Below are 25,513 nucleotides of genomic sequence, written 5' to 3'. Positions count from 1 at the left end.
CTGACATGTTTACATGAAACATTTTTGATCTGATCAGGCCTTCAATCCGATTAGTTGTGTCCATGTAAACGTAGCCAATGGTAAGTTAATTTCTTAATTTTACTGCGAAGCAAAAGATGTCTGGCTTTCATATGCTTGTCAGCAATGTATCGCTGTAGCGTTATATGTAAAGCACGTGCGGTTACTGAGTGTTACAGTCAGTGATGGGCAGTAGCGCCGCTACATGTAGCGAAGCTATTAGTTTAACTACATGTTCCAGTAGCTTGACCGTAGCATCGCTGCTTTATTTGTCAAGTAACTTTCCAGTAGTGAGGTTATTGTATTTACCAAGTAGCGACGTAGCGTCCACAAACGCTACAAAATCCAGGGCAAAACTAAGTAATGAAACCAGATTTTCTATTTTTGAAACAAACAATCGGAGTTATTTGCTGGACATTCACGCATGAGCCTCTATTCTGCCTCTCCTGTCTGTGTCTACGAAAGATGCGCATGAGCACTGTAGTGGAACTCAAAGAATGACACACAGACACACAGAGCCACACACATAGGGTGGAGGAGGAGACAGGAGCAGAGCGCCTTATCTTCAGCTAGGTATGGAGGAACAGCTCTCCCATGTTTAAAAATAAATACATGCTTAATAAATAAATGAACATTCAATTAATTACCCCCCAAAATACAATGAATAAATATGTAGGTAGAAATTAGATTATACAGTGAGACATACATGTATATATATCTCTTAATTAGCATCTTTATTTTTTCACCTTTTTTGTAAAGAGCTTCATTTGTTACTTGAATCGACTGTTTAGTTTCATGTAAAACAAATGGCTAGTCTTGGCCACATGAGCTCTCTATGGCCAAGAACCGAAATTTGAACACATACTTTTTATCAGAGGATTCAACAAGTTTCAAAATCTCTGAAGATAAGGCGCTCTGCTCCTGTCTCCTCCTCCATCCTGTGTGCGTGGCTCTGTGTGTCTGCGTGTGTCTGTGGGTGTCATACATTGAGTTCCACTAGCGCATGCGCATGTTTCGTAGATACAGACGGGAGAGGCAGAATAGAGGCTCATGCGTGAATATCCAACGAATAACTCTGATTGTTGTTTCAAAAATAGAAAACCTGGTTTCATTTCTTAGTTATGCCCTGGATTTTGTAGCATTTGTGGACGCTACATCACTACTTGATAAAAATAATAACGTCACTACTGGAAAGTTACTTGATAAATAAAGCAGCAACGCTTCGGTCAAGCTACTGGAAAATGTAGTTAAACTAATAGCTTCGCTACATGTAGCGGTGCTACTGCCCATCACTGTATACCAGTTATTAAATAAATGCTTGTCAGCAGATTGATGAATATGTTTAAATATCAAATTTTATACTTATTTGTAAGTTTGTAATTTATTTGTTTCTAACTTTAGTAATTTGAATTGATTAGTTAAATGTGTACAAACCCTGTAAATAACTGACTTAAATCACTACATTCACTATCACTAATGTTGTGTTGAGAAGCCAAACTGTTGAGAAATAAATCATTTTTTGTCTAAATTGTTATCCCTGTTGGGAGCTGGAGAAGTTCCACCTTTCTCCAGCAGAGTCCGCCGTGGATCCTTCTGAGTGAGCCTCCTGCACAGCTGCAGCCCATCAAGATCATCAGAGGATCCACTATATAAGCTGTCTTCAGACCTTGCCTCAACGCCGCAGTGTTGATCCAGTTGGTCAGCGCCTAAGCCTAGACTCTCAGTGTATCTTTGTGACTTTGAATCCAGCCTGGATTCTAACCGTTGTCTCTATCTTCCAGGAAACCAGTGTCTCCTCTGTGAAGCTCTGGAAGAGCTAACCTGCCGAGCCGACCCTCAGAGCCAAACCCAAAGAACCATAGAGAACTTCCATGCAGCTCAGGACTAAGAGCTGGAAAACCCAAAGCCAAGGTCTGTTCATTACTAGACGTGAGACGCTGAAGCAGCAAGCGGACTCTGCTGATCAACTCCACTCCAGATCCAACAGTGACTCTCCCAAAGCTAACCTCAAGAACTCTCAAGGTACAATCAGTTTTAATCAAGAAATCAAGCTCCAACGTGCAACGCTAACTGAACTGTCTCTCACGCAGACTCCAGTGAACCAGTGTCCAGGCCCGAGCCAGAACCAGTACATTCTGTGTGCTTGTGTCAAAATAAACTTGTTGAACTTTTATTCCTGTGTCCGTCAGTGGTGTTCAGCATAATTGGGTCACTCTTAAAGTACCCATCATGACAGAACACTGCGGCCAAACTCAAGGCCCAGCAGAACATCTCCGTCAACTATTGGAGGAGCGGGATGCCCAAATCCACAGACAAGTCCAAGCTCTCAGTGAGTTATTTCAAGATCATATTGTCCGAAACTTCACCAGTCGTTTGAACAATGCTAATGCTACACCAGTACCTCAACCATTTCCGGGTCCTGTTCCCCCTCCGAGGTCACTGGCAATGACGTCATCCGAGTTCCGCCCAAGTCTATCAGAAAGATTTTCTGGTAACATGAAGGATTGCAAAGGATTTTTATTTCAATGTCGCTTGCTTTTTCAGAACTCTCCAGACAGTTTTTCCACGGACTATAAAAAGATTACTTTCATCCTTTCTCAGCCAACAGGAAGAGCCTTGGAGTGGGCTCAAGCAAGATTTGCCTCCGACAATAGCCTTAATTGCTATTACTCTGACTTCATTTCCGAGTTTACCCAAGTATTCAATCAAGAGACTGATCAAACTATTGACTCTCGAGCTCTTTGCAATTTAAAGCAGGGAAATTCTTCTGTGGCAGAATTTTCCATCAACTTCCGGGTTAAAGCGGCAGCTTCCGGATGGAATCAAAGCGCTCTGAAGGGAGCCTATTATATGGCATTAAATGAGCACATTAAGGATGAGCTCGCAACACTCGACGAACCTGCTACCCTCGAAGAATTAATTCGTTTAACGATCAGACTAGATAATAGAATCCGTGCCAGAAACAGTTCTAAATTGAGAAATCAGGGGACACTTTCCTCTGCCTCACATAACGTGACTGTTTGTTCTTCCCCCACAGAGCAGCTGCCCATACTGAGACATAAGGCCCAGTCGCTCCCTCTGCCTATTCAGTCCTCTCATTCTGGTGAAAGAGATGTCGAACCCATACAGGTGGGACACACCAGGCTCACCCCTGAGGAAAGACAAAGACGTTTTCTGAGTAAATTATGCATTTACTGTGGTGAGAGTGGACACTTCATCGCTTCCTGCCCGGCTAAATCAAAAGCCAGGGCCCGCCAGAGAATCTGAGGAGTCTGGCGGGCCAAATTAACACTAAGAAATCTCCTCAACTGTTGCTTCCTGCCACGTTGTTTTGTGCTAACCAAAGCCTCTCCTTTTCTGCATTCATCGATTCAGGCTGTGAACGGAACTTAATCGATTCGAACCTCGTCCAACAACTCCAAATAGAAACTATTCCTCTGACTCAACCTCTTAGTGTTTCCGCCATTGACGGGAAAAGACTTCACCAAGTTACCCATCAAACTCAACCCCTCGAGCTACTTCTGTCAGGTAACCACCGAGAGACAATAACATTTTTTGTTTTTCCTTCTGCATGTTCCCCCCTGGTGCTTGGTTTCGAATGGTTGGAGAAGCATAATCCTCACATAAATTGGACTGATCGTCACCTGGAATCATGGTCCACTTCATGCCATGAAACATGCCTCCGTTCTGCTGCCCCCTTGGTGGGGTCTCCTAGAGGTGGGGGGGAGATGGACTCTCCTGACCTTTCTTCCGTTCCTTCCGAGTACCATGACCTAGCTCCTGTCTTCAGTAAGGTCAGTGCGACGTCCCTACCTCCACACAGACCATATGATTGCGCCATCGAACTTTACCTGGTGCTCCACTACCTAGCAGCAGGTTGTACAACATTTCCAAGCCTGAAAGAGAGACCATGGAAAAGTACATAAATGAATCATTAGTTGCAGGAATAATCCGCCCATCTTCCTCTCCTTTGGGCGCCGGGTTCTTCTTCGTTGGAAAGAAAGACGGCTCCCTGAGACCATGTATTGATTACCGAGGTTTGAACCAAATCACTATAAAGAACAAATACCCACTTCCTCTACTCGCCTCAGCATTCTAACCTGTACAAGGAGCAACAGTTTTCACTAAACTGGATTTAAGGAATGCATATCATCTTCTTAGGATCCGAGATGGTGATGAATGGAAAACAGCCTTCAAAACTCCCTTGGGCCAATTTGAGTATTTGGTGATGCCTTTTGGTCTAACTAACGCTCCAGCCTGCTTCCAAGCCCTCGTGAACGATGTTCTCAGAGACTTCTTAAATGTGTTCGTTTTCATCTATATTGATGACATACTCATTTATTCTAGGAACCTCTCTGAACATAAAAAACATGTCCGCCTTGTTTTACAGACACTGCTGGAGAACAAGCTGTTCGTTAAAGCCGAGAAGTGCGAATTTCATCAGTCTTCAGTCACCTTTTTGGGGTTTGTGCTCGAGGGCGGCCAGGTAAAACCATCTGAGGACAAGATAAAAGCCGTGTTAGATTGGCCAGTTCCAGAGAACCGCAAACAGCTACAGAGATTCCTGGGCTTTGCAAACTTTTATCGTCGGTTCATCAGGAACTATAGCCAGACCGCCCTTCCATTAACTTCTCTGACCTCTGTCAAACGCATTTTTCAGTGGACTCCTGAGGCACAAGCTGCATTTGATTAATTGAAATCTTTATTTTCCAGAGCACCAGTGTCAATGGAGCCTGACCCTGCTAAACAGTTTATTCTCGAGGTGGACGCTTCTGATTCTGGAGTTGGAGCGGTCCTATCCCAGAGACTTGACACGGATCAAAAGATCCATCCTTGTGCATTCTTCTCCCGTAGACTTTCTTCCGCAGAGCAGAACTACGATGTGGGAGACCGTGAGCTGTTGGCCATCAAATTGGCGCTGGAGGAATGGAGACATTGGCTGGAGGGAGCTGAGCACCCGGTTCTAGTATGGACTGACCACAAGAACCTGGCTTACATCCAGTCAACCAAGCAAGCCAATCCTCGTAAATCCAGGTGGTCCATCTTTTTCTCACGGTTTAATCTCATCATTTCCTACAGACCCGGATCCAAGAATGTCAAACCCGATTCTCTCTCTCGTCTTTACTCCGTCGATCATCCTGAGACACCTGAACCAGTCCTTCCGGCTTCCTGCACTGTTGGAGTGGTTAATTGGGAAATCACTGACCTTATCAACTCCGCCCTGGCTACAGAACCCGACCCAGGTAACGGTCCCACTAACCGAACCTATGTGCCATCTTCTGTCAGGTCCCGTCTCATCCAATGGATGCATGCTGCCAAGTTTTCTGCTCATCCGGGAGTCAGTAGAACCATCGCTTTGATCTCAAGACGCTTCTGGTGGCCAACCCTCCACAGAGATGTTAAGGAGTATGTGTTGGCTTGCTCCACATGTGCCCGTAATAAAGCCTCACATCAACCTCCTTCAGGCCTGCTTCAGCCACTTCCGGTTCCCTCGCGCCCTTGGTCCCATATTGCGATTGACTTTGTCACCGGCCTCCCCGTTTCTCGAGGTATGTCCACCATTTTCACCATTGTTGACCGTTTTTCGAAGGCCTGCCATCTCATTCCCCTTAGGAAACTCCCCACGGCCTTCCAGACAGCCCAGCTCCTCGTTAAACACGTCTTCCGCTTACACGGCATCCCCCAGGAGATCCTGAGCCGAGCCTTCGACGCACCTGTGGCTCGTTTCATCATCAGAGGATCCACAGTATAAAAGCTGTCTTCAGACCTTGCCTCGACGCCGCAGTGTTGAATCTAGTTGGTTAGCACCTGAGCCAAAGAACCTTCTGAGAATCTTTTATTGCCCTCTGAGTCCTGCTAGGATTCTAATCCTTTGTGTCTCTGTTTCCAGGGAACCTGTTTTTCTCTGTGAGCTCTGGATGAGCTTAGACTGCCGAGCCTGCCCTCTGAGCAAAACCCGAAGACTCCTCTCTGGATTTCCCATGCAGCTCTGGATTAAGAGCTGGAAACCCAAAGCCAAGGTCTGCACCCTCTTCAGAAGTAAGACGCTGAAGCAGTTATTGGACTCTGCTGAAACAAACCTTCTCTGGACCCAACAGCTCCTCTCTCTGAACTCAAACTGGAACCCTCGAGGTATTAATCTGAACATCACAAACCCAAACCCAATTGCTCTCAAAGCTAACTGCTCTGTTATCTACACAGACTCCAGTGAACCAGTACCCAGGCATGAACCAGTTCCAGACAATATTCCATGTGCTTGTGAACAATAAACATTGTTAAACTTTTACTCTAGTTTCCGTCTCCGTGGTGTTCTGCATAACTGGGTCTCTTCAGTGAACCCATCATGACATTCTACAGAAAAAGACTTTGGAATGGTAACCTGGAGATTACTTTTTTAGGCTTACTCAAAATGTAAATTAACATGAATATAATAAATGAAAGATGTTATTTCCCTACACACATATATATATACATACATACATACATACATACATACATACATACATACATACATACATACATACATACATACATACATACATACATACATACATACATACATACATACATACATACATACATACATACATACATACATACACTCCGAAGTAGGCAGCCTGTGAATTGAGACGCAGCCATTTTAACCATCATTGACAGTCATAATGATGCCTTATTAGACAATGTAGAATTTGTAAATATTTTCTTAATATTAATATTTAGTGCAGTGAGCATGGTGAGGCTTGTGAAAACCACTTTTCTCAGTATACAATGTCGGAGAAAGAGCAAGGCAGTTATTGTTGGATCTTCTGTATTGATAAACCTGCTTGTAATTTTGTTTTATAATGCTGTACATAATTAGGATAATAAATATAGAGTATATGCAACACATTTTTTTTTAAATTTTGTTCATAATCTAAACCTGACATGTTATCAATATGACAAATTAGATCCCGCTGTGTACTTGTTTAAATAGCACTGTGTTGGAAACAAAGCTGCTTTAGATTTTTAAAGAAAGATTTCTTCACAACAATTGCTCATATCCTCATAATCTTTCACATTGGACATATGTGGGAATGTTTGTATTGATTGTGAAAAATGAAGTGTTTACCTATATTGAGATAATTGAAGTTAAAGATGCTAGTATTGGAGGCCAAAAATGTGAGGAATTTTCCAAATAAGTTTGAACCACTGCTACAATCCGGCCGATATTTTAGGGATTGAATATTTTTAGGACCCTCCATAGATCTACCAAGTTTGAAATGTTTGGCTTTATTACTTTTAGAGATAATTGGAATCAAAGATACAATTAGAGGCCAGAAATGCAAACATTTCAGGAATTTTCCAAATAAGTTTCCTCTAGAACAGACATGGGCAAACTACGGCCCCCGGGCCGTATACGGCCCGTTAGGCTTTTTAATCCGGCCCGCCGAACCTGTCCAAATTACCGTATTTTCACGACTATAAGGCGCACATAAACGTCTTTTTTTCCCCTCAAAATGTGCGTTGAGCCCTTTGGTGTGGTGCGCCCTATGTGTGTTGTAACTGCGACTTTTGAGACCACCTCATTGAGGAGATGATGAAAGAGTGGCTGAGGGAGGTGAATGTAAGGAGACCAGGTGGTTTTTTCCACTCATCACCATCGCTGTTAATCTGTGACTCCGTGCGTGCCCATCTCACAGGTGATGTGGAAAAACATGGTGAAACAAATGAATGCTGTGCTCGCTGTTATTCAACCGCTTGACATCGGTGTGAACCGGACGCAGCAGGCACAGCAGAAGCAGCGAGTTTACATGCAAAGTCAATGGTTGACGCGGGTATAGGCGCAGCAAAAGATCCCGCAGGGCGTTTTGAGCAGCAGGCGCAGCGCGTCGGGAGCATTCTGACGCGCCGCCAACGCGCTGCTGCTCAAGATGGAAAAATTTAAGTTTTGCTGCTTAAAAATAAAATGTGAACAGCTTTTAAGATTTTTCAATATGATTAACCCTCCTTTCTTGGCATTGTGCTGCAATTACTAAATCAATATACAATTAAGACAATAAAGAGACCAAAATGTGTTAATTTATGTTGCCTAACAAAACCTATACAACAGAAAACGTTTGTCTTAACACATAGACTTGTACAGAAGAGGATTAGGGCCACTGAAAAAAAAAAAAAAGTTAACTGATTTTTAAATTTTATTTCAGTTTAACATGGGAAAAAAGTCAGAATTCTGACTTTTTTATTGTCAGAATTCTGAGATTAAAGTCAGAATACTGAGCAAAAAGTCAGAATTCTGACTTTTTTATTGTCAGAATTCTGAGATTAAAGTCAGAATACTGAGGAAAAAGTCAGAATTCTGACTTTTTTATTGTCAGAATTCTGAGATTAAAGTCAGAATACTGAGCAAAAAGTCAGAATTCTGACTTTTTTATTGTCAGAATTCTGAGATTAAAGTCAGAATACTGAGGAAAAAGTCAGAATTCTCAGCAAAAAGTCAGAATTATGAGAAAAAAGTTAGAATTATGAGATTAAAGTCAGCATTCTGACTTTTTTTCCCATACTAAACTGAAATAAAATTTAAAAATCAGTTAACTTATTTTTTTTTTCAGTGGCCCTAATCCTCTTCCGTATTTGCAATTGCAAACTCTACCAAAATTATTTGTAGCCTATGTGGTCGTCCTCACGTTATCTGTCATTGACTTGGGCTACAGTGTAAAACTTTCAGAATCAGAATCAGGTTTATTGCCATTGTTTGTGAAGGAGTTCACAAACTAGGAATTTTTTATGGTACAATTGTGCAACATGAAACATATAATATGGAATAGGTAAATAAAATTATAAAAATATCTAAAAACTGTGGGTATACGTCATGCAATAAAATAGACTAATGTATACACTTAAGATAAAAAATATGGATACAAAATATAAAAAGTAAAATAGCATCTTACAAGGAGACAACTAGTTTATCTGGTGACCAGTCGGCAAAATGCGTGTTTGGTGCTGCTGAATGAGACATTTTAACGCACAACAAAATGATTCTGCTTGATCTGTATATTACCTGGCTAATGGGGCACGGGAGAAGCAGCCTGTCAGCGACCGTTCCTGCTATCTGAAAACTGCTATGATGCTGCGCATCTGGCAAGCCCTGCGGGCGACCGAGCGAGTTCACGTGACAAAGGAAGAGAGAGAGGCTGGTCGGGTGTGCGCAAGTAGGTCGGTCATTTCGGGGCATTGTTTCAGTCGTTTTTAATGGCTCAGGTTTTCAAAAGATCATTTCAAAACCGACCTCAGTAAAATCTTAATAATATTAATAATAATAATAATAAAAAAACGAGTTTCAAAAGGGCATTTTCTTTGATAGAGGGCAAACTTCCTAGTGCTTTAGCACCACCTAGTGTCTATCTGTGCACGCCCCTGCTTGTCCAAATGCTCCTGGCCCGGCCCTTCTGTCAAATTTTAGAACCCATTCTGGCCCGCAAGTCAAAAAGTTTGCCCACCCCTGCTCTAGAATCACTGCTCCAATCCGGCTGATATGGGAACCGGAACCACACAGGAGGTCTTCCACAGGATGGGGACCACCCCCAGGCTGAGGCTCAGGTTGTACATGTTGCTGAGGATCTGACAGAGCTCATCTGCACAGGTCCTCAGCAGCCTGGGGGGGAGGCCGTCTGGTCCTGAGGCCTTCCTCTGTTTCAGCCTCCTCAGCTGCCTTCTCACCTGCATTGGTGTTACTGTGAGGGGGGAGGAAGGCACGACTGGAGGTGTGGATGGGTCGGGGGTCGGTGGGAATGGTGGCGGTGGGGGGGAAAGGTCTCTGGGGGGCTGGTGGTTGGAGGTGTGTGGAGAGTTGAGTGCAGGGAGGGGACCATTGTGAGGGGAGTCAAACCGGGTGAAGAAGCTGTTTAACTCATCTGCAAACTTGGTGTAGGCACAATGCTCTCCACACAGAAGGTCATGTAGTCAGTGATGCATTCAGTCAGGCTGTAGAACATGCTCCAGTCTGTGGTGTTGAAACAATCCCTCAGCTCCTCAGTGGCGTCATCCAACCAAACTTTCACTGACTGTGCAATTGTCCTTCTCACCAGTGGAATGTAATGGGGGGGCAGGTAGACAAGGTTTTGATTTGAACGACCCAGCGGGGGGAGGGGTGCGGAGGTGTATGCATCCTTAACATTTGCATAAAAAAGGTCCAGCCTTTTATTGTTCCTGGTTGCATGTGACGTATTGTGTGAGCGTGGTGAGAGTGGAGCAGAGTGAAGAAGTCTGTTCTAACAAATCCCATTGAAAAGGGTGGATTAAACTTTATCGATTTCTGTACTCTAAATAATACCTTTAAAATAAATTGGCTAAAACACTTCTTTAAAAACCCTAACTCTATTTGGAACGTCATACCATGTCACTTGCTATCAAAACTGGGTGGCTTGAGCTTTTTCTTAACCTGTAACTATGATATTGATAAAGTCCCGATAAAAATGTTAGCCTTTCACCGCCAGGCCTTCCTTTCATGGTCCCTTATTTTCAAACACCACTTTTCACCCAACAAATATTTCATCTGGAACAATAAAGACATATTGTTTAAACATAAATCCTTATTTATTGATTATTGGTTTAATAATAACATTATTTTGGTTGACCAATTATTTAACAAAGAGTGTCTTCTTTACTCTTATAAAGAGTTTCTAAAAGAATACAAAATTCCTGTGTCCCCTATAGATTATGCCAAAGTCTTTGGAGCAATTTCTCCTGGTATTTGCATGTCATTTATCCTCTAAAACAAAACAAACACATACATATATATATATATATATATATATATATATATATATATATATATATATATATATATATATATATATATATAAGCCTTTTTTTCGACTCTAGCACAGGGGCCCTCATCCTGACTCCAGCCCAGGGGCCCCCATCCTCCTAAATCCGGCCCTGCATACTGGAATACATTTGTGCAAAACATTGACTGGAAGAAGGTCTGGCTCTTACCCAACTAATATTTGCTGACCACCAAAATTAAAGCAATATCATTTAAAATAATTCATAAGTTTTACCCGTCTAATGATCATATTGTCAAAAAATTTAAAAAAGACATTGAAGTATTGTGGGATGGGAGTCAGTATTAGTAATGATCACGTGATTGGGATGGTACAGGATTAAACACTAAAGGGAGCAGACAGGAGTGGGAGCAAACCAATAATAACAAAAAAAAACTAGGATCGATGCCAAAAAATAAAATAAAATAGAAAGAAAAAAAATCCAGTACTGGCGCAAAGCCGGCATTTTGTAGTTTTTTTCATTGAAGCCTACACTATAATGCGAGTCAAAAAAACTACACGACCCAAAAACCAACAGTGCTTCGGCTCTGAGTTTTTCTCCTGAGCTCAAAAAAAAAAAAAAAACAAGAATGGGAGTGGTGCAGGACCGGGAGTCATTCTGAATGGGAGCGGATGGGAGTGGGAGTAATTTCACCAGGAGTGGGACGGGACAGGATTTAGATTTCTACTCTGGCCCGGGATCTGGACGGGACACAATTTTTTTTTCTGTGGGAGTGGGACGGGACAGGAGTGAAAATCCACTCCCGTCTCAGACTCTAGTCTGAAACTTGTTTACCACGCTTTGGAAACGCACAGCACGATCACGTGACCAAACTCCCGCGGCAGATAATAAAGTCTTAAACTCACTGTGAGTAATTCCACATCTGGGCTGCATATCTGCTGCTTCACGTGAACATGAGCCGAGCCGCACCATTTCTCATTCACAAACACCACCAGACCATGACACATATAATATGGAATAGGGTAAATAGAATTATAAAAATATCTAAACACTGTGGCTATAAGGCATGCAATATAATAGACCTATATATACAGTCAGATAAAAATGTAGAATGATAATCCCTATGGTCTAATGTAATAAAAAAGTGATTAAAACAAATAGAAAAACATTACTCGGCCACAGCTGGGACTGAACCCTCAACCTTCAGAGCAGCAGACCACTCACTCTACCCTCTATGCTAACTGCTTGCAACCGTAACACCCCCCCCTGTTTGCCAATTGAGCTATCTAATCCTGACTCATGGGACGCCGAAATGGACTCAGACTGCCACCTAGTGGCTATAGTAGTCACATGTTTTTCACGCAATTCGTGAAACACGGGGAGCGTGAGTGAAGTGTCCATTTCCAACCAGTGCCCACTGTAGCTGGCTGCTGGCGGAGCCTGCGGACTCGTCCCCGCGGCTTCCAGGGGTGCCGACCTTTCTTTCATTTTTTCTCTTTTTTTTTTCCTTTTTCTTCTTCTGTTTTTCCTCTTCTGTTCTATTTACATTGCAATATCCATATAAACTGTAAAACTCCCTGTATAATTATAATAAAGCAATTTATATGCATGAAACAAGTGTAGCAATATGGCAATTGCCATACTGCCACACTTGTGATAGTAAAATCTGTTGGGCTCTTTTTGGCATCAAGACAATTATTCTTATTGCCTCATTGCCAGACAGGACACCGTAAAAAAAAACAACAAAAAAAACATGTGTGACTTAATTTCTGTTTCTAGGTCTAGCGATAATGAACTTAATTCGTGATTTACAACAATAGAAGAAAAAAATTATTAAGTAATTATGTTCCAGTTTGATAAGAGAAATCAATTTGTGCAAAGATTTATTTTACATAAATGTTTGTATGTAAATTAACTCAACTAGTATTTATTTAAAACATATTTCTATAGAACCGAGAGTCAAACAGGTGAATTGGGATAATTAATAGTAACCTTTTATCGGTTTTAGCATTTGGTGTAAGAACCCAAATTCTGTCAGTACTTACAGAGCTTTGTTTGAAGCTTTGACCACTGGCAGCAGCCTGAGAAGAACCTCCTCTGAAGCAGAGTATTTCTTCAGGTCAAACACATCCAGATCTTCTCCTGATGTCACTAAGATGAAGGCCAGAGCTGACCACTGAGCAGGAGACAGTTTATCTGTGGAGAGACTTCCTGATCTCAGAGACTGTTGGATCTCCTGGACCAGAGAACGATCATTCAGTTCATTCAGACAGTGGAACAGGTTGATGCTTTTCTCTGCAGACAGATTCTCATTGATCTTCCCTTTGATGTACTGAACTGTTTCCTGATTGGTCAGTGAGCTACTTCGTGCCTTGGTCATCACACCTTGTAGGAGAGTCTGATTGGTCTGCAGTGAAAGACCCAGGAGGAAGCGGAGGAACAAGTCGAGGTGTCCATTTGTACTCTGCAAGGCCTTGTCCACAGCACTCTGATGGAGACTTCTTGGTTTTGCTGTCTTAGATAACTTAGCCTTAACAGAAATATTTCTATGTTCTTCCATCAGATTGACTTCATTCTTGACGAAGGTCAGATGGACGTGAAGAGCAGCCAGAAACTCCTGAACACTCAGATGGACGAAGCAGAACACCTTGTCCTGGTTCTGGTACAGTCCTCTCTCCTCTTTAAAGATCTGTGTGAACACTCCTGAGTAAACTGAGGCTGCTCTGATATCGATGCCACACTCTGTCAGGTCTGATTCATAGAAGATCAGGTTTCCTTTCTGCAGCTGATCAAAAGCCAGTTTTCCCAGAGACTCAATCATCTTCCTGCTCTCTGGACTCCAGTGTGGATCTGACTCAGCTCCTCCATCATACTTGACCTTCTTCATTTTGGTCTGAACCACCAGGAAGTGGATGTACATCTCAGTCAGGGTGTTGGGCAGCTCTCCTCCCTCTCTGGTCTCCAACACATCCTCCAGAACCGTAGCAGTGATCCAGCAGAAGACTGGAACGTGGCACATTATCTGGATGCTTCTAGATCTATTGATGTGGGAGATGATCCTGCTGGCCTGCTCCTCATCTCTGAACCTCTTCCTGAAGTACTCCTCCTTCTGTGGGTCATTGAACCCTCTGACCTCTGTCACCATGCCAACACACTCAGGAGGAATCTGATTGGCTGCTGCAGGCCGTGTGGTTATCCAGAGGAGAGCAGAGGGAAGCAGTTTCCCCCTGATGAGGTTTGTCAGCAGAACATCCACTGAGGTGGACTCTGTAACATCAGTCAGGATCTCCTTGTTGTGGAAGTCCAGAGGAAGTCGACTCTCATCCAGACCATCAAAGATGAACAGAACCTGCACCCGATCAAAGCTGCAGATTCCTTTGGTTTCAGTGAAGAAGTGATGAACAAGTTCCACCAAGCTGAACTTTTTGTCTTTCAGCACATTCAGCTCTCTGAAGGTGAATGGAAATATGAACTGGATGTTCTGGTGGGCTTTGCCTTCAGCCCAGTCCAGAGTGAACTTCTGTGTTAAGACTGTTTTCCCAATGCCAGCCACTCCCTTTGTCATCACTGTTCTGATTGGTTGATCTCTTCCAGGTGGGACTTTAAAGATGTCTTCTTGTCTGATTGTTGTTTCTGGTCTGGTTGGTTTCCTGGATGCTGTTTCAATCTGTCTGACCTCATGTTCATCATTGACCCCCCCAGTCCCTCCCTCTGTGATGTAGAGCTCTGTGTAGATCTGGTTCAGAAGGGTTGGACTTCCTGCTTTAGCGATCCCCTCAAACACAGACTGGAACCTCTTCTTTAGACTGGATTTAAGTTTACGTTGAGAAACTAAAGCCAAAAGCTCTGAAAGGTTAAAGAATATCATTAGTATCATAACAATTCCTTTTAATAGATTATTCTTTCTTTCTGCACTTCTGACTGAAATAAAGTTATAATTTCTCCATCATTAAATCTCTGTATAAATCTTCTTACTGCTCTGCAGACGTTCAACCAGCTCCTCCTGTTTCATCCTGCTTAGGAAATTCAGTGTGATCTGGACCAAAGCCCTTCTGCTGCTCCTCATATGCTCCTCATCCTTCCACTGACTCTCTAAGCCTTCTGGTTCATCTGGACTCAGAACCTTCTGGATCTTCTTCAGTTCCTTCTTCACAAAACTAACAATGTTTTCCTCCAGCAGCTGAACAGAAGAATACATGAAGGACACATCAGACTGAGATCATGAAGCCAAACATCAGCTTTATGTTGAACAGACTGACAGTCCCATGGAGAAGTAGTTGTAGTTCATGTACAGACCATAAATATGGAGTCCAGCTGGGTTTGATGCTGCGGGGTAGATGGATCACTGGGAACCTGTGAGTTCTGCTGGTCCACTCTGTAGAGGAACCAGGAAGCATTAACTCACATTCTAAAGAACAACAAGCAGAAAAAGGCAAAGGACCTTGTGGTGCCCCGATCCAAAAGCTATAAATCAGTTTTTTTTTTTTTTTTTTTTTTTTTTTTTTTTTTTTTATTACTTTTGTTATTATTTTTGTCTTTGTTTTTTTTTTCTTCTTTTGGTCTCTGTAGCACTTTGAGATTTCTTTGAAATGTAAGGTGCGTTACAAATAAAATCTATTATTATTAATCTATTATAAATGGGGACACCGGTCACCAGAGTGGAAGCTCCTACCTGATCAGAGTTTGGATTTCTAATGCTCAGACTGATGTTAAAAATAAGTTAAATTAATTCAGAATAATAAGTTTAATTCCATAGAATCCATATAATACGATAGCGGCAGCCTATGTTAGAAAAATAAATTAGGCAAGTTAATCCAAAGTCCAATGGATGGTTGGAGATTTTTACATCCTTAGATAAATCAGTTTGCTTCATGATAAAAATGGTCCAAGATCTGCATCTGAGACCTAAAATGAGGATCCATGGAAAGAAATAATGCAAGTGTTCAATAAGAAGACTTAGAAAAACTTTATTTTCATCTCGTATACTCAGTGTATATATAACAAAATTTTGAAACATACAGCTTTTCAACAGTGAAACAGAGCAGAGAACATTAGGGAACATTTATAAAGCGCAGCAGTGATCAGAATGTAAGGTGGCTTTAACAAGGCATTTCTGTGATTCAAATGAAAAACATCTTTCATTTCTATATTGATTTTATGGAATAAAGTAAATAAAAACGGGTCATAAGAAAGTAAAATTTAGTTATTTCCTCCAGTGAGTTGGTTTGTTTTGCTCTTTACCACCAACAAAAGCTTGCCTTAAACATGTAAGTTTTCCTCTTTATTTAGAGTGTCACACTTGAACCCGAGAGTTAAAAATGATCAGATCAAAGGATTAAACTGGTAATTTATCTTGGTTTGCCTCCTTTATTTATTTGAGTTCAAAGTAATCTGATTAAACAAATTCAGAAACAGAAAAAAATAATCTAGCGTCTGAACTGAGTACAACTTTTTCTGTCATTGATTGTTTTTGTAAAATGTTTAACCTAAATTCTGGCTTCAGCTGAAATCAGCCTGACCCCTGCTGGACCAACAGGTGAACTACAGACCTTTAGAAAAACCTCCAACAATGTTTACCCTGAACTCAATGGAGACTGAATAATTGAAAAAACATCCAGTAAAAAACTGTTTCATTAAAAGGAATAAAAAATATGGAATCAAAACATTTCAAACTGAGTCAGATCAGTTTCATATGGTTAAAACATTTAGACAGAGCTCACCTCTTTGCAGCCGAAGGTCGGTCTGATTTAAAATTGATAATGCGACCCTTTGACCTGTTGCTCTTTAAGGAAACACAGCTAGGTTCTGGTTCTGGTTTGAGGTTCAGTTGGATCCTGAAAGAAAAACCCTGAATTCAATCTTAGTCTAATAATGTATTTCAAGTTAAACAGTGAAGCCCAGAACTCTAAAGTGTCCCACAGTGGCTCTAGTTTGAAGTGGATGCAAATATTCCTGGTTTCACTGTAAACTGTATATATTTATTTTTTTATTTTTTTATTTTTTTTATCTTAACATTTTTATTGAGAAAGCACATTACACTACAATTATATACATATACTGGTTATGTTCATATTTTTACATGCTTTCTCTGTTTTCTAATTTTAACACGAGAAAAAAGAAAACCGAACACACACACAAAAAAAAAAAAAAAAACTTAACTGGGAGTTGCGGGGCAGCCTGAATATCAACTAATAAGCACAAATCAAGTTAGACCATAAATCTGAATGACAGCAGGGTTTATAAAGAAAACTCAGGTATAACAGGTTTGACATATTCTGTCCACTTAGACCATATCTTGTAGAAAGTGTCTCTCTGCACATTGATGGAAAAAGACAGTCTCTCCAGTGCATACATCTCTTTCTCTACACTTATCCAGTCATCAATTGTTGGAGGTTCCCGTTTAAGCCATTTTTTTGTGAGGGCCTTTTTGCTCCCGGCCAGTAAAATGAACAGAAGTTTCTGATCATTGTGGTTCAGTTTGTCTACCGGGATGTTACATAAAAATATGCATTCAAAAGTTAAAGGAAATTTAGCTGAGAATACGTTCTATAAATGTTCATGGATTTTAGACCAATATTGCTGGATGGCTCGGCAGTCCCAGAAAACATGGAAATGATTGGCACCATCCCTTCCACACCTCCAGCAGGTATCACCCCTCCCCTGATATCGTTTCTGCTTTGGGGTTATGAAAAATCTTATAATATTCTTCCAGCAGAATTCACGCCAAACCTTCGATCTTGTTATTGTCCATGGTATCTTACAGATGTGGTCCCAATCTTCTTCTGAAATCGACAGGCTGGCTTCTTTTTCCCATTTCACTTTAACATAATCAGTGCTGTCCTTTTTACACCGCAGGATGGCGTCGTATAACCTGGAGATAATTTTACCTGATTTTGATTTGGTTAGTAATATAAACGTTTCCACAAAACTAAGATTATGTAAATGTACTTTTAGATCTTTATTAAAATAATTTCTAACCTGTAAAAATCTAAAAAAGTCATTTGCACATAAATCATGTTTTCTTTTCAAGGTCTCAAAGCATTGGACGCCCCCTTGTGGACAAAAGAATAGTAATTAGTTAGGCCCTTTGAAATCCACTTCTTGAATCTGTCATCATGTTGATTTGGGATGAAATCCGAATCATAAGCGCACCATCTTAAAAGTTTAGAGGCATTTTCTGAGCCACAGATTCTAATTGCTTCGTTCCATGCAGATATCATTACTTGTGTTATAGGTTCGTCTGCCAAATTAATTTTGTTCTGTAATTTTGTGTCAGCTATTATGGCTCTAATCGGTAGTGTTTTGACTGTTTCCCCTTCCACATTCTTCCATCCCGCAGTGTAATCCGGACAGCATAAACATATCAAAGGTTTCAACTGAGCTGCACAAAAGTATTCTCGTAAACATGGAAGCCCATAGCCCCCTTTTTCCTTTTTTAATTGTAAACTTTTGTATTTAACTCTTGCTTTTTTTCCCTTTCCAAATGTATTTAGACAGCATCTTATCCCATTCTTCAAATTGTTTTGACGGTACGGGAACTGGCAGGGATTGAAATAAATACAAAAATCGGGGAAGAATGTTTAATTTTACTCACTCAATCCTGGAGTGTAGGTTTAAAAATGGCATGTCATTCCATCTTTGGATATCCGACTTTATGGCTATGTTCAAGGGGGCATAGTTAGATTCAAACATTTTAGTAGGGTCACGATGGATCACCACCCCCAGATACCTAACGCTATCGGCCTCCCATTTCCATTTATAGCAATTTTTAATTTCAGCTGGTGGGTCATAATTTACCGTTAGTACCTGTGTTTTGTTCACATTAACCCTGTACCCCGAGTATATGCCGAAATCAAGTAAGATTTTCATTATTTTGGGGAGAACCTGCGCAGGATGAGATATAACGAGCAACAAGTCATCAGCAAATAATGCCAACTTTTGCTCCCCTCCTTTGGTCCTTATTCCAATTATATCCTGTCTCTGTCTGATCCACTGGCTCAGTGGTTATATAAACAAGGCGAAGAGGAGTGGCGACAAACAGCAACCTTGTCGAGACCCTCGCTCGAGTGTGAATGATTCAGTAAGGTCTCCATTAATTTTGATTCTGGCTGTTGGTTTACTATACAACCCCGATATAGTATTTATTATAGATTTATCAAATCCAAATCTCTCGAGAACCTGATCTAGAAAGGACCACCTCACAGAATCAAAAGCCTTTTCGGCATCTAAACTTAACAGTAAAGTCTCTATTTTTTGTCTATGAACCTGGTTCATTATATGTAAAACTTTACTAATGTTATCTTGAGTTTGTTGATGTTTAATAAAGCCTGTTTGATCATTGTGTATTAGTCCGGGTAGGATAGTTTCAAGTCTCTTAGAGATGATGGAAGTGAACAACCTATAATCAATATTTAATACACTGATTGGTCGATAGTTGCTACAATCTAGGTTATCTTTTCCTTCTTTCTTAATTATAGAGATTATTGCTTCTTTCCATGAGGGGGGTATGGTTTTTCCCTCCATCACCCAATTAAATGTTTTCTGCAAGGTTGGAGTCAAATGATCCTGCATTATTTTATACCATTCTGGGCCAAATCCATCTGCCCCTGCCATTTTCCCCCCTTTTAGTCTTTTAATTGCCGAGTGAATTTCTTCTCTGGTTATTTTGGATACCAACACATTATTGTGTTCCTCCGTCACTGTTGGTAGTTCTAGTTTAGACAGGAAAGTGAAGACCTCTTGATTATTATCTACTTGGGTTTGGGAGTAAAGTTTTCTATAATAATTCTCAAAACATTGTTTAATTTTCTCCTCATCGGTTTCTATTTGACCATTTAAAGAATTCTTATTCTGTGTATAGTCCTCTCTGCTTGCTGCTTTCTGAGTTTATATGAAAGAAGTTTTAGTGATTTCCCCCCTACATCACCGTACTTCTGCTTGTTAAAAATGATTTTTTTCTGTACTTCAATCATGTTTAGGTCATCTAATTCTTTTTTAAATTTTACCAAATCAGATGCAGTCATTCATAGTCACGGAGTGTTGATGTTGAAGTTCTAGCAATTTATCTTCCAGGTATTTACGTTTTTGCATGATTTCTTTTTTAAGGTGGGAAGATATACTAATTATTTTCCCTCTAATCACTGCCTTCATTGCATCCCACAAGATTCCCGGAGACACCTCCTCATTATCATTTTGAACTAAATAATTCTCTATTTCTTTTTTTAAATTCTCTTTAATGTTTGGGGAGTTTAAAATATTTGTGTTCATCCTCCATAACGTAGATCTTTTTTTCCTGTTCAGACAGATATCAGCATAAACTGGATTATGGTCAGAAATTGTACATGGGCCAATTTCACAGGTTTTAATTTTAAACAAATAATTTTTGAATGCAAGAATGTAGTCTAACCTAGAGTATACGTTATGCGGGTGTGAGAAGTGGGTGTATTCTCTATTAGTAGGATGATGTTCTCTCCATACATCAACTAGTCCTACCTCGTCCATAAGGTGTCCCATCCTCTTACCAATATTTCGTCCATCACCTTTCCCACTAGAAGAATCAAATTTGGAGTTTAATAAGATATTGAAATCACCACTGCATATTAAAGTTCCCTGACTCTTAGTTGTTGCAATTTCGAGTACCCGTCTATACAGGGACCAATCACTGCCCGGTGGGATGTATATATTCAGAATGGTGTCGTGGTACCATCAATCCTGCCCGTAATCATTATGTAACGACCTTCTTTGTCTTTGAATTCTGATGTGTTCATAGTTAAGAGTTCCAGATAACAAAATTGCCACTCCCCTTTGCCTCCCAGAACTGTGGGACGAATAAAATACATGTTTAAAACCCATCCTGTTCAACTTATCATGTTCACTATCAGGTAGATGTGTTTCCTGCAATAGAACAATTTGGGCTCTGTCTCTTTTAAATTTAGATAAGACTTTCCACCTTTTTACTGGGCTATGCAAACCATTAATGTTGTTTGACACCAATTTTATCAACCTGCTACTCATCTAACTTATATTTCTTAATTATATCAACAAGGTTATTGGGCTCCCCACTCACTCTTAAAAACAATGAACATAGAACATATAGAAAAGTCAACATTAAGAACAAACAGAACTCAAACTGAACTCTTGGCTTACAAGGGGGGGGGGGTCTCAGATGAGAACCCTGCTTCACCTCCAAAGGCAGCTTCCTCATCAAATAATAAAGGGGCCCTTAGTGGCTATGGCCTCAGCGTAGGGAGCACCACGAGAAACCTGTCTTATTTACTTATTGTACATCATAAACCAAATGCAAGTTCTAGTTCTTAATAACAGAGTGGATAAACCTTAATTTTCCTTGCGTGTGGGAGATGTCCTCTTGAAGGCTCTGAGTTTTTCTTTGTAGCCGGCTGCGGGGTCCTGTCTCTTGTTTGCTGGCCCACTCCTCGGTCCGCCGCGTACTCTGCTCCAAGTCAGCTGCTTCAGTTGTTCCAGGACCATTTCTGGTGACTTAACGACCCGCACAGCGTAGCCTCTATTGGACATGTCTTCGGTAGCTTCCACCACTGTGTTGTAGATCTTTGTTTCATCGCCATATTTCACCCTCAGCCGGGCAGGAAAGAGGGTCTGAAAAGGGATTTGTTGCTCCTTCAGGATCTTGCGCACGTCTGCGTATTCTCTTCGTTTTTTCAGAATCAGAGGAGGGTAATCATGGTCCAAATTCACTTGGCTGCCGTTCCAAGTAAATCCTCTTTTCTGCCATGCCTTGCGAAGGAGAAGTTCTTTGGTTTTAAAACTGAGGAACTTCACAATAATAGATCGCGGGGGAGCGTCGGTTGGGGGCGGAGGGCCTAGAGATCAGTGAGCCCGTTCGATGTGTATGTCGAGCTCTTCTGGTGATAGCGCCAAGCCCTCACGGAGCAACCTCTCTACAAAGTCACCCATCGATGCCGAGTCCCGCTCTGCCGCGTCGGGTACACCATAAATGCGTATGTTCTCTCTTTGTGTACGGCTTTCTAAGTCCATTAGCTTATCTTCCAGCTTTAACTGTAGCTTCATTATTTCAGTGACAGCGTCCTCCGTGGTTAAAATCCTCTCCTCCGCTTTTTCAATCAGATCCTCAGCCTCATCCAGTCTGGCGTTCACCTTACGAATTTCATCTTTGATTTCCCCCAAATGTGCATTATTTTCTTGTCGGAAGCCTTTTAATTCCTGCAATACGGTCTCCCATTTAGCCATAGTGTCTCTGTTGGTTGCTTAGCTCAAGTCAGAGAATGCAGCGGTATTTCTTCAAGGCAGAGGTTCGAAATGAATAGCGATTAGCATTAGCTGAAATGCTAGCAATATTTTCTCAACTTTAAATGCCCGCTTTTGTCACCACAAAGCATCGGTTTTGAAGTATTTCACTCACCCCAGTTTTTTTCACCTTTATAGATATGTTTTCGTCGTTTGAGTGGGGTTGGGTTTTCAATTTCTTAGGTTCTCTCGGGAGCCCGTTCACAGCGTGGCCATCACGGTGACGTTCAAACCGGAAGCCCGTAAACTGTATATTAATGATGGATTAATAATTAGCTCTGATAATAATTAATAAGGGATGATGTTTGGGTTTGTTAGCAGGAACTGAACAATAATCAGAAAGTCTGGATGTAGAACAGTGTTTGATTTGTTCTGATCTTCTATCATGACAAACTTTCTTCCTTTGGATCAGAGTCAGAACTGCTGATGAAGAAACAAGTTCATTTATCTTCTAGTTGTTTGTTTTGCTTGTTCTAGTCTTAAACTGATGATCAAACCCCTTTAGAGCAGCGGCTTTATTCTCAGCTGATCATTTCTGAGCTTCTATTCAGCTTTTTATGGTAATATAGGCCTGGTGGTGCATTTAAGGACCTTTCATTAATGCAGTAATCCACACTTAATATCCTATCAAAGCTTCATCTTGTTCTTATCATTAAACTTCCTCGAGCAGCAGGTCAATGATCTTGTATTTCTGATGACATGTAGTGGCTGCTGAAGGAGACTGTGGAGCAGTTTGCTAATAATCAGACTGATGATCATTTTGAATGAACGCAGATGAACTTTAGAAGCTGCTGTTTTCACTGATGTTTGCAGATAACAGTGAGAGATCATGTTTTCCATCAGATTTAGTTTGGATGATTTAGTTTCTATCTAATAGTTGAATCAGCATTATGACTTGCCTACATGTGCATCACCTTAAGCTCTGCAGAAGCACCAACTCTGGTTCACTAATGTGACACAAGGTGATCCAGAAAGATTCAACTGGATGGAGAACAACTGATTTTAGCTCCAATATCATCTAACAAGATCATTTCATATCATCACAATAAAACAATCCTTTGATTATTTCCATTATTTAGCCTCCATCACTCACTGCTTCACATGTGAACACAGACATGAGTGAGAAAGAGTTGTGTTCACATTAATATGTTGGAATGAAGTTAGTTTAAACCAATTAGTGGAACATTTTGAAATAGCTCACCTGTTCGCTGAGGAAGGTTGGTCTGATTTGAAATCCCAAAATGCATCCTTTGACATGTTGCTCTTTAAGGACACACAGCTGGGTTCTGGTCCAGGTTCTGGTTCTGTTTGTTTCCTGTGAATAAAGATGGTTTGGTGATGTTCATGCTGAGCTCTGACATGGAGAAGAGTCCTGGACAGTTAGAGATGGTGATCTGACCTCTGAACTTTGCTCTGGTCCTCATGTTCTCCACACAGAGTGGTTTTAGAGGGAGGGACTCTGTCCTCTCTGTCCTCACACTGATCCATGCTGCTCACTTCACATCAGCTCACACACCTTCTACCTTCATCTGAGGAGGAAAAACTCATCATTCAGCTGAACGTCAACTCTGATCAACAACACTGACAGGAACCAGTAGGTGGCGCTCACTGCTCTCTGTTAAAATATTCTCCGTAGAAATCCCTCTGCAGTCTCTGACTGGTGAGTCAACATTATTCCATGTTTATCAACAGGCTACAATCACACATGAACTCTGATCTGCCATAAAACTAGTTAAAGATAAACTGGAGTCCAGTATCAGAGTCTGGTCCAGAACCAGGACTTGATGTCAGAACTCCTGTCTGAGAGTTTCCTGGAGATAAACAGAACATTACAGTCAGAGTTGTTCTTTGGAGCAGAAAGCAGCAGCAGATGGGAGAGACTGGGATTTATTTTATGCGGAACAACCTGCAGCTAAGTAACACTCACAGCCTGCTGCTCAAAAGTCTCATTGGATCAAACTCTTTTCTTCATCTGGAGACTAAATCTCAGCTTTGAGATCTGAAGGAATAAAGCTGGACTCACTCAGTTTCCTCTCATTTCTTCACTCCGTAACTCTTCTGTCTGGACCAGGTCTGTAGAAGAGAAACTCCTGGACTTTTTCTCCACTGTTGTTCCTCTGAGTCTGAAAGCTTCTGTTACTCTGAAAACAGACTTAATGTTCCAGCTCACAGGGCAAAGATCAGCTGCTATAACTTTATATGACTTCAACTTTTTCAATCATTAACCAGCAGCTTCCTGATGCTAATCGGACCATCAAAGAAAGTTCTAAACTCTCTGGTCTCTGATGGTATAAACACCCAGAACTCTTTCTATTTTAGGGGTCTAAACATTTCTGGGTTGTTTTCATGTTTACAGTCTGCAGGATCCAGTTGGACCCTGTAGAAGCAGCCGATTCAATAAAACTAGAGTCATTAGAGTTAAACATGAAGCTACATGGAGGTTTTAGATCAAAATAAATGTTGGTGTAGTTCTGTTCACCTTCCTGGCTCCTTTGGCCTTTGTAATCTTTTCCAGAAATCTAGATATCAGTGACCTCGTTTCTCATCTCTTCTTGAGATCCAGGCCTGATGTGTTGCTGTTGAAGATTTTTATCCAACTTCCATGTTGTCAGATGGGTTGTATAGATTTTCTTCTTGATTCTGCAGATGAGCAGGTAATCAGGCCCAGATGTGATTGTTGTGTATAGCTTTATTAATGTAATGAATAAAATCATCCTGTGAAAACTGCTTTTTTGTTTAACAGATATTCTTTGATACAGTCTTTTTCCAGTGTGACTTTATACTTCTTGCAATAATTATTATAGTACCTTTAAAGGAATCCTGAATCCAGTCAACACAACATTTTTGAGACACTTTAGTGTTAAATGATGTCCATTTATAGAAGCACATTTAAAGACTGCACCTCATTATACTAAAGAGATGTTGAAATCGGCTCCTCGGTTCTTACTGTGATTGGATGTATTGATTATTTGAGATATCTTAGCATTACCAGAGCAGTTGTCATGGAGACCTCTTATGGTGGCTGTTAGATACTCTCCTTTAGGTTTCATTTTAAAGGACTGAGAAAAGTTGAAAAACAACAGCAGAGAGCAATAAAAAAAAGGCTTCATTAATCAGTAGTTGAGGCAGCTAACAGCTTTATACTGCCCTCTGGTGGTCTCAGAATGTAATTACAACCAAAGCTGGAGAGGTTCATAATGTACTAAAAAATAACTTTATTTAAAAATATATATATTGCAAGTATTTGCATGCAAATTGTTTGAGTAAAATGCAACGCTGCAACATCAAATAAACCTTACTTTACCGTTAAGTGTGTTTTGATTTAAATAAAACATATCAGTTGTGAAGATATTAAGTAACATTCACTTAATTTCATCCCAGTTGTCAGTTATGTATATTTAAACAAATGAAGTAAAGTCCACTTTTTTCAGAAGAAAGAGCTTTATTT

General features: G+C 40.8%; 1 protein-coding gene across 4 annotated transcripts in view; it reads right to left on the bottom strand.

The window, feature by feature from the left end:
* LOC119777316 (NACHT, LRR and PYD domains-containing protein 12-like) overlaps nt 1-24,221 on the bottom strand; it is a 63,396-nt gene extending 39,175 nt beyond the window's left edge. For 3 of the 4 annotated variants that reach the window (XM_038276141.1, XM_038276142.1, XM_038276145.1), the window contains exons 1-7: nt 24,089-24,221; nt 23,465-23,594; nt 23,267-23,380; nt 16,503-16,616; nt 15,079-15,157; nt 14,758-14,962; nt 12,828-14,628 (exon numbers count right to left, since the gene is read on the bottom strand). In XM_038276141.1, coding sequence (XP_038132069.1) covers nt 12,828-14,628; nt 14,758-14,962; nt 15,079-15,157; nt 16,503-16,616; nt 23,267-23,380; nt 23,465-23,553 — 2,402 coding nt within the window. In that variant the 5' untranslated portion in view covers nt 23,554-23,594; nt 24,089-24,221. The remainder of the gene's footprint in view (nt 1-12,827; nt 14,629-14,757; nt 14,963-15,078; nt 15,158-16,502; nt 16,617-23,266; nt 23,381-23,464; nt 23,595-24,088) is intronic. The other variant, XM_038276144.1, reaches the window with a different exon arrangement.
* Between the last annotated feature and the right edge of the window lie 1,292 nt (nt 24,222-25,513).

This window comes from Cyprinodon tularosa, unplaced genomic scaffold (genome assembly GCF_016077235.1).
Source record: "Cyprinodon tularosa strain WSP-4 unplaced genomic scaffold, ASM1607723v1 ctg1220, whole genome shotgun sequence".
Lineage (NCBI taxonomy): Eukaryota > Metazoa > Chordata > Actinopteri > Cyprinodontiformes > Cyprinodontidae > Cyprinodon > Cyprinodon tularosa.
Note: the sequence above shows the minus strand (reverse complement) of the source record. Positions and strands in the feature narration are given on the sequence as shown.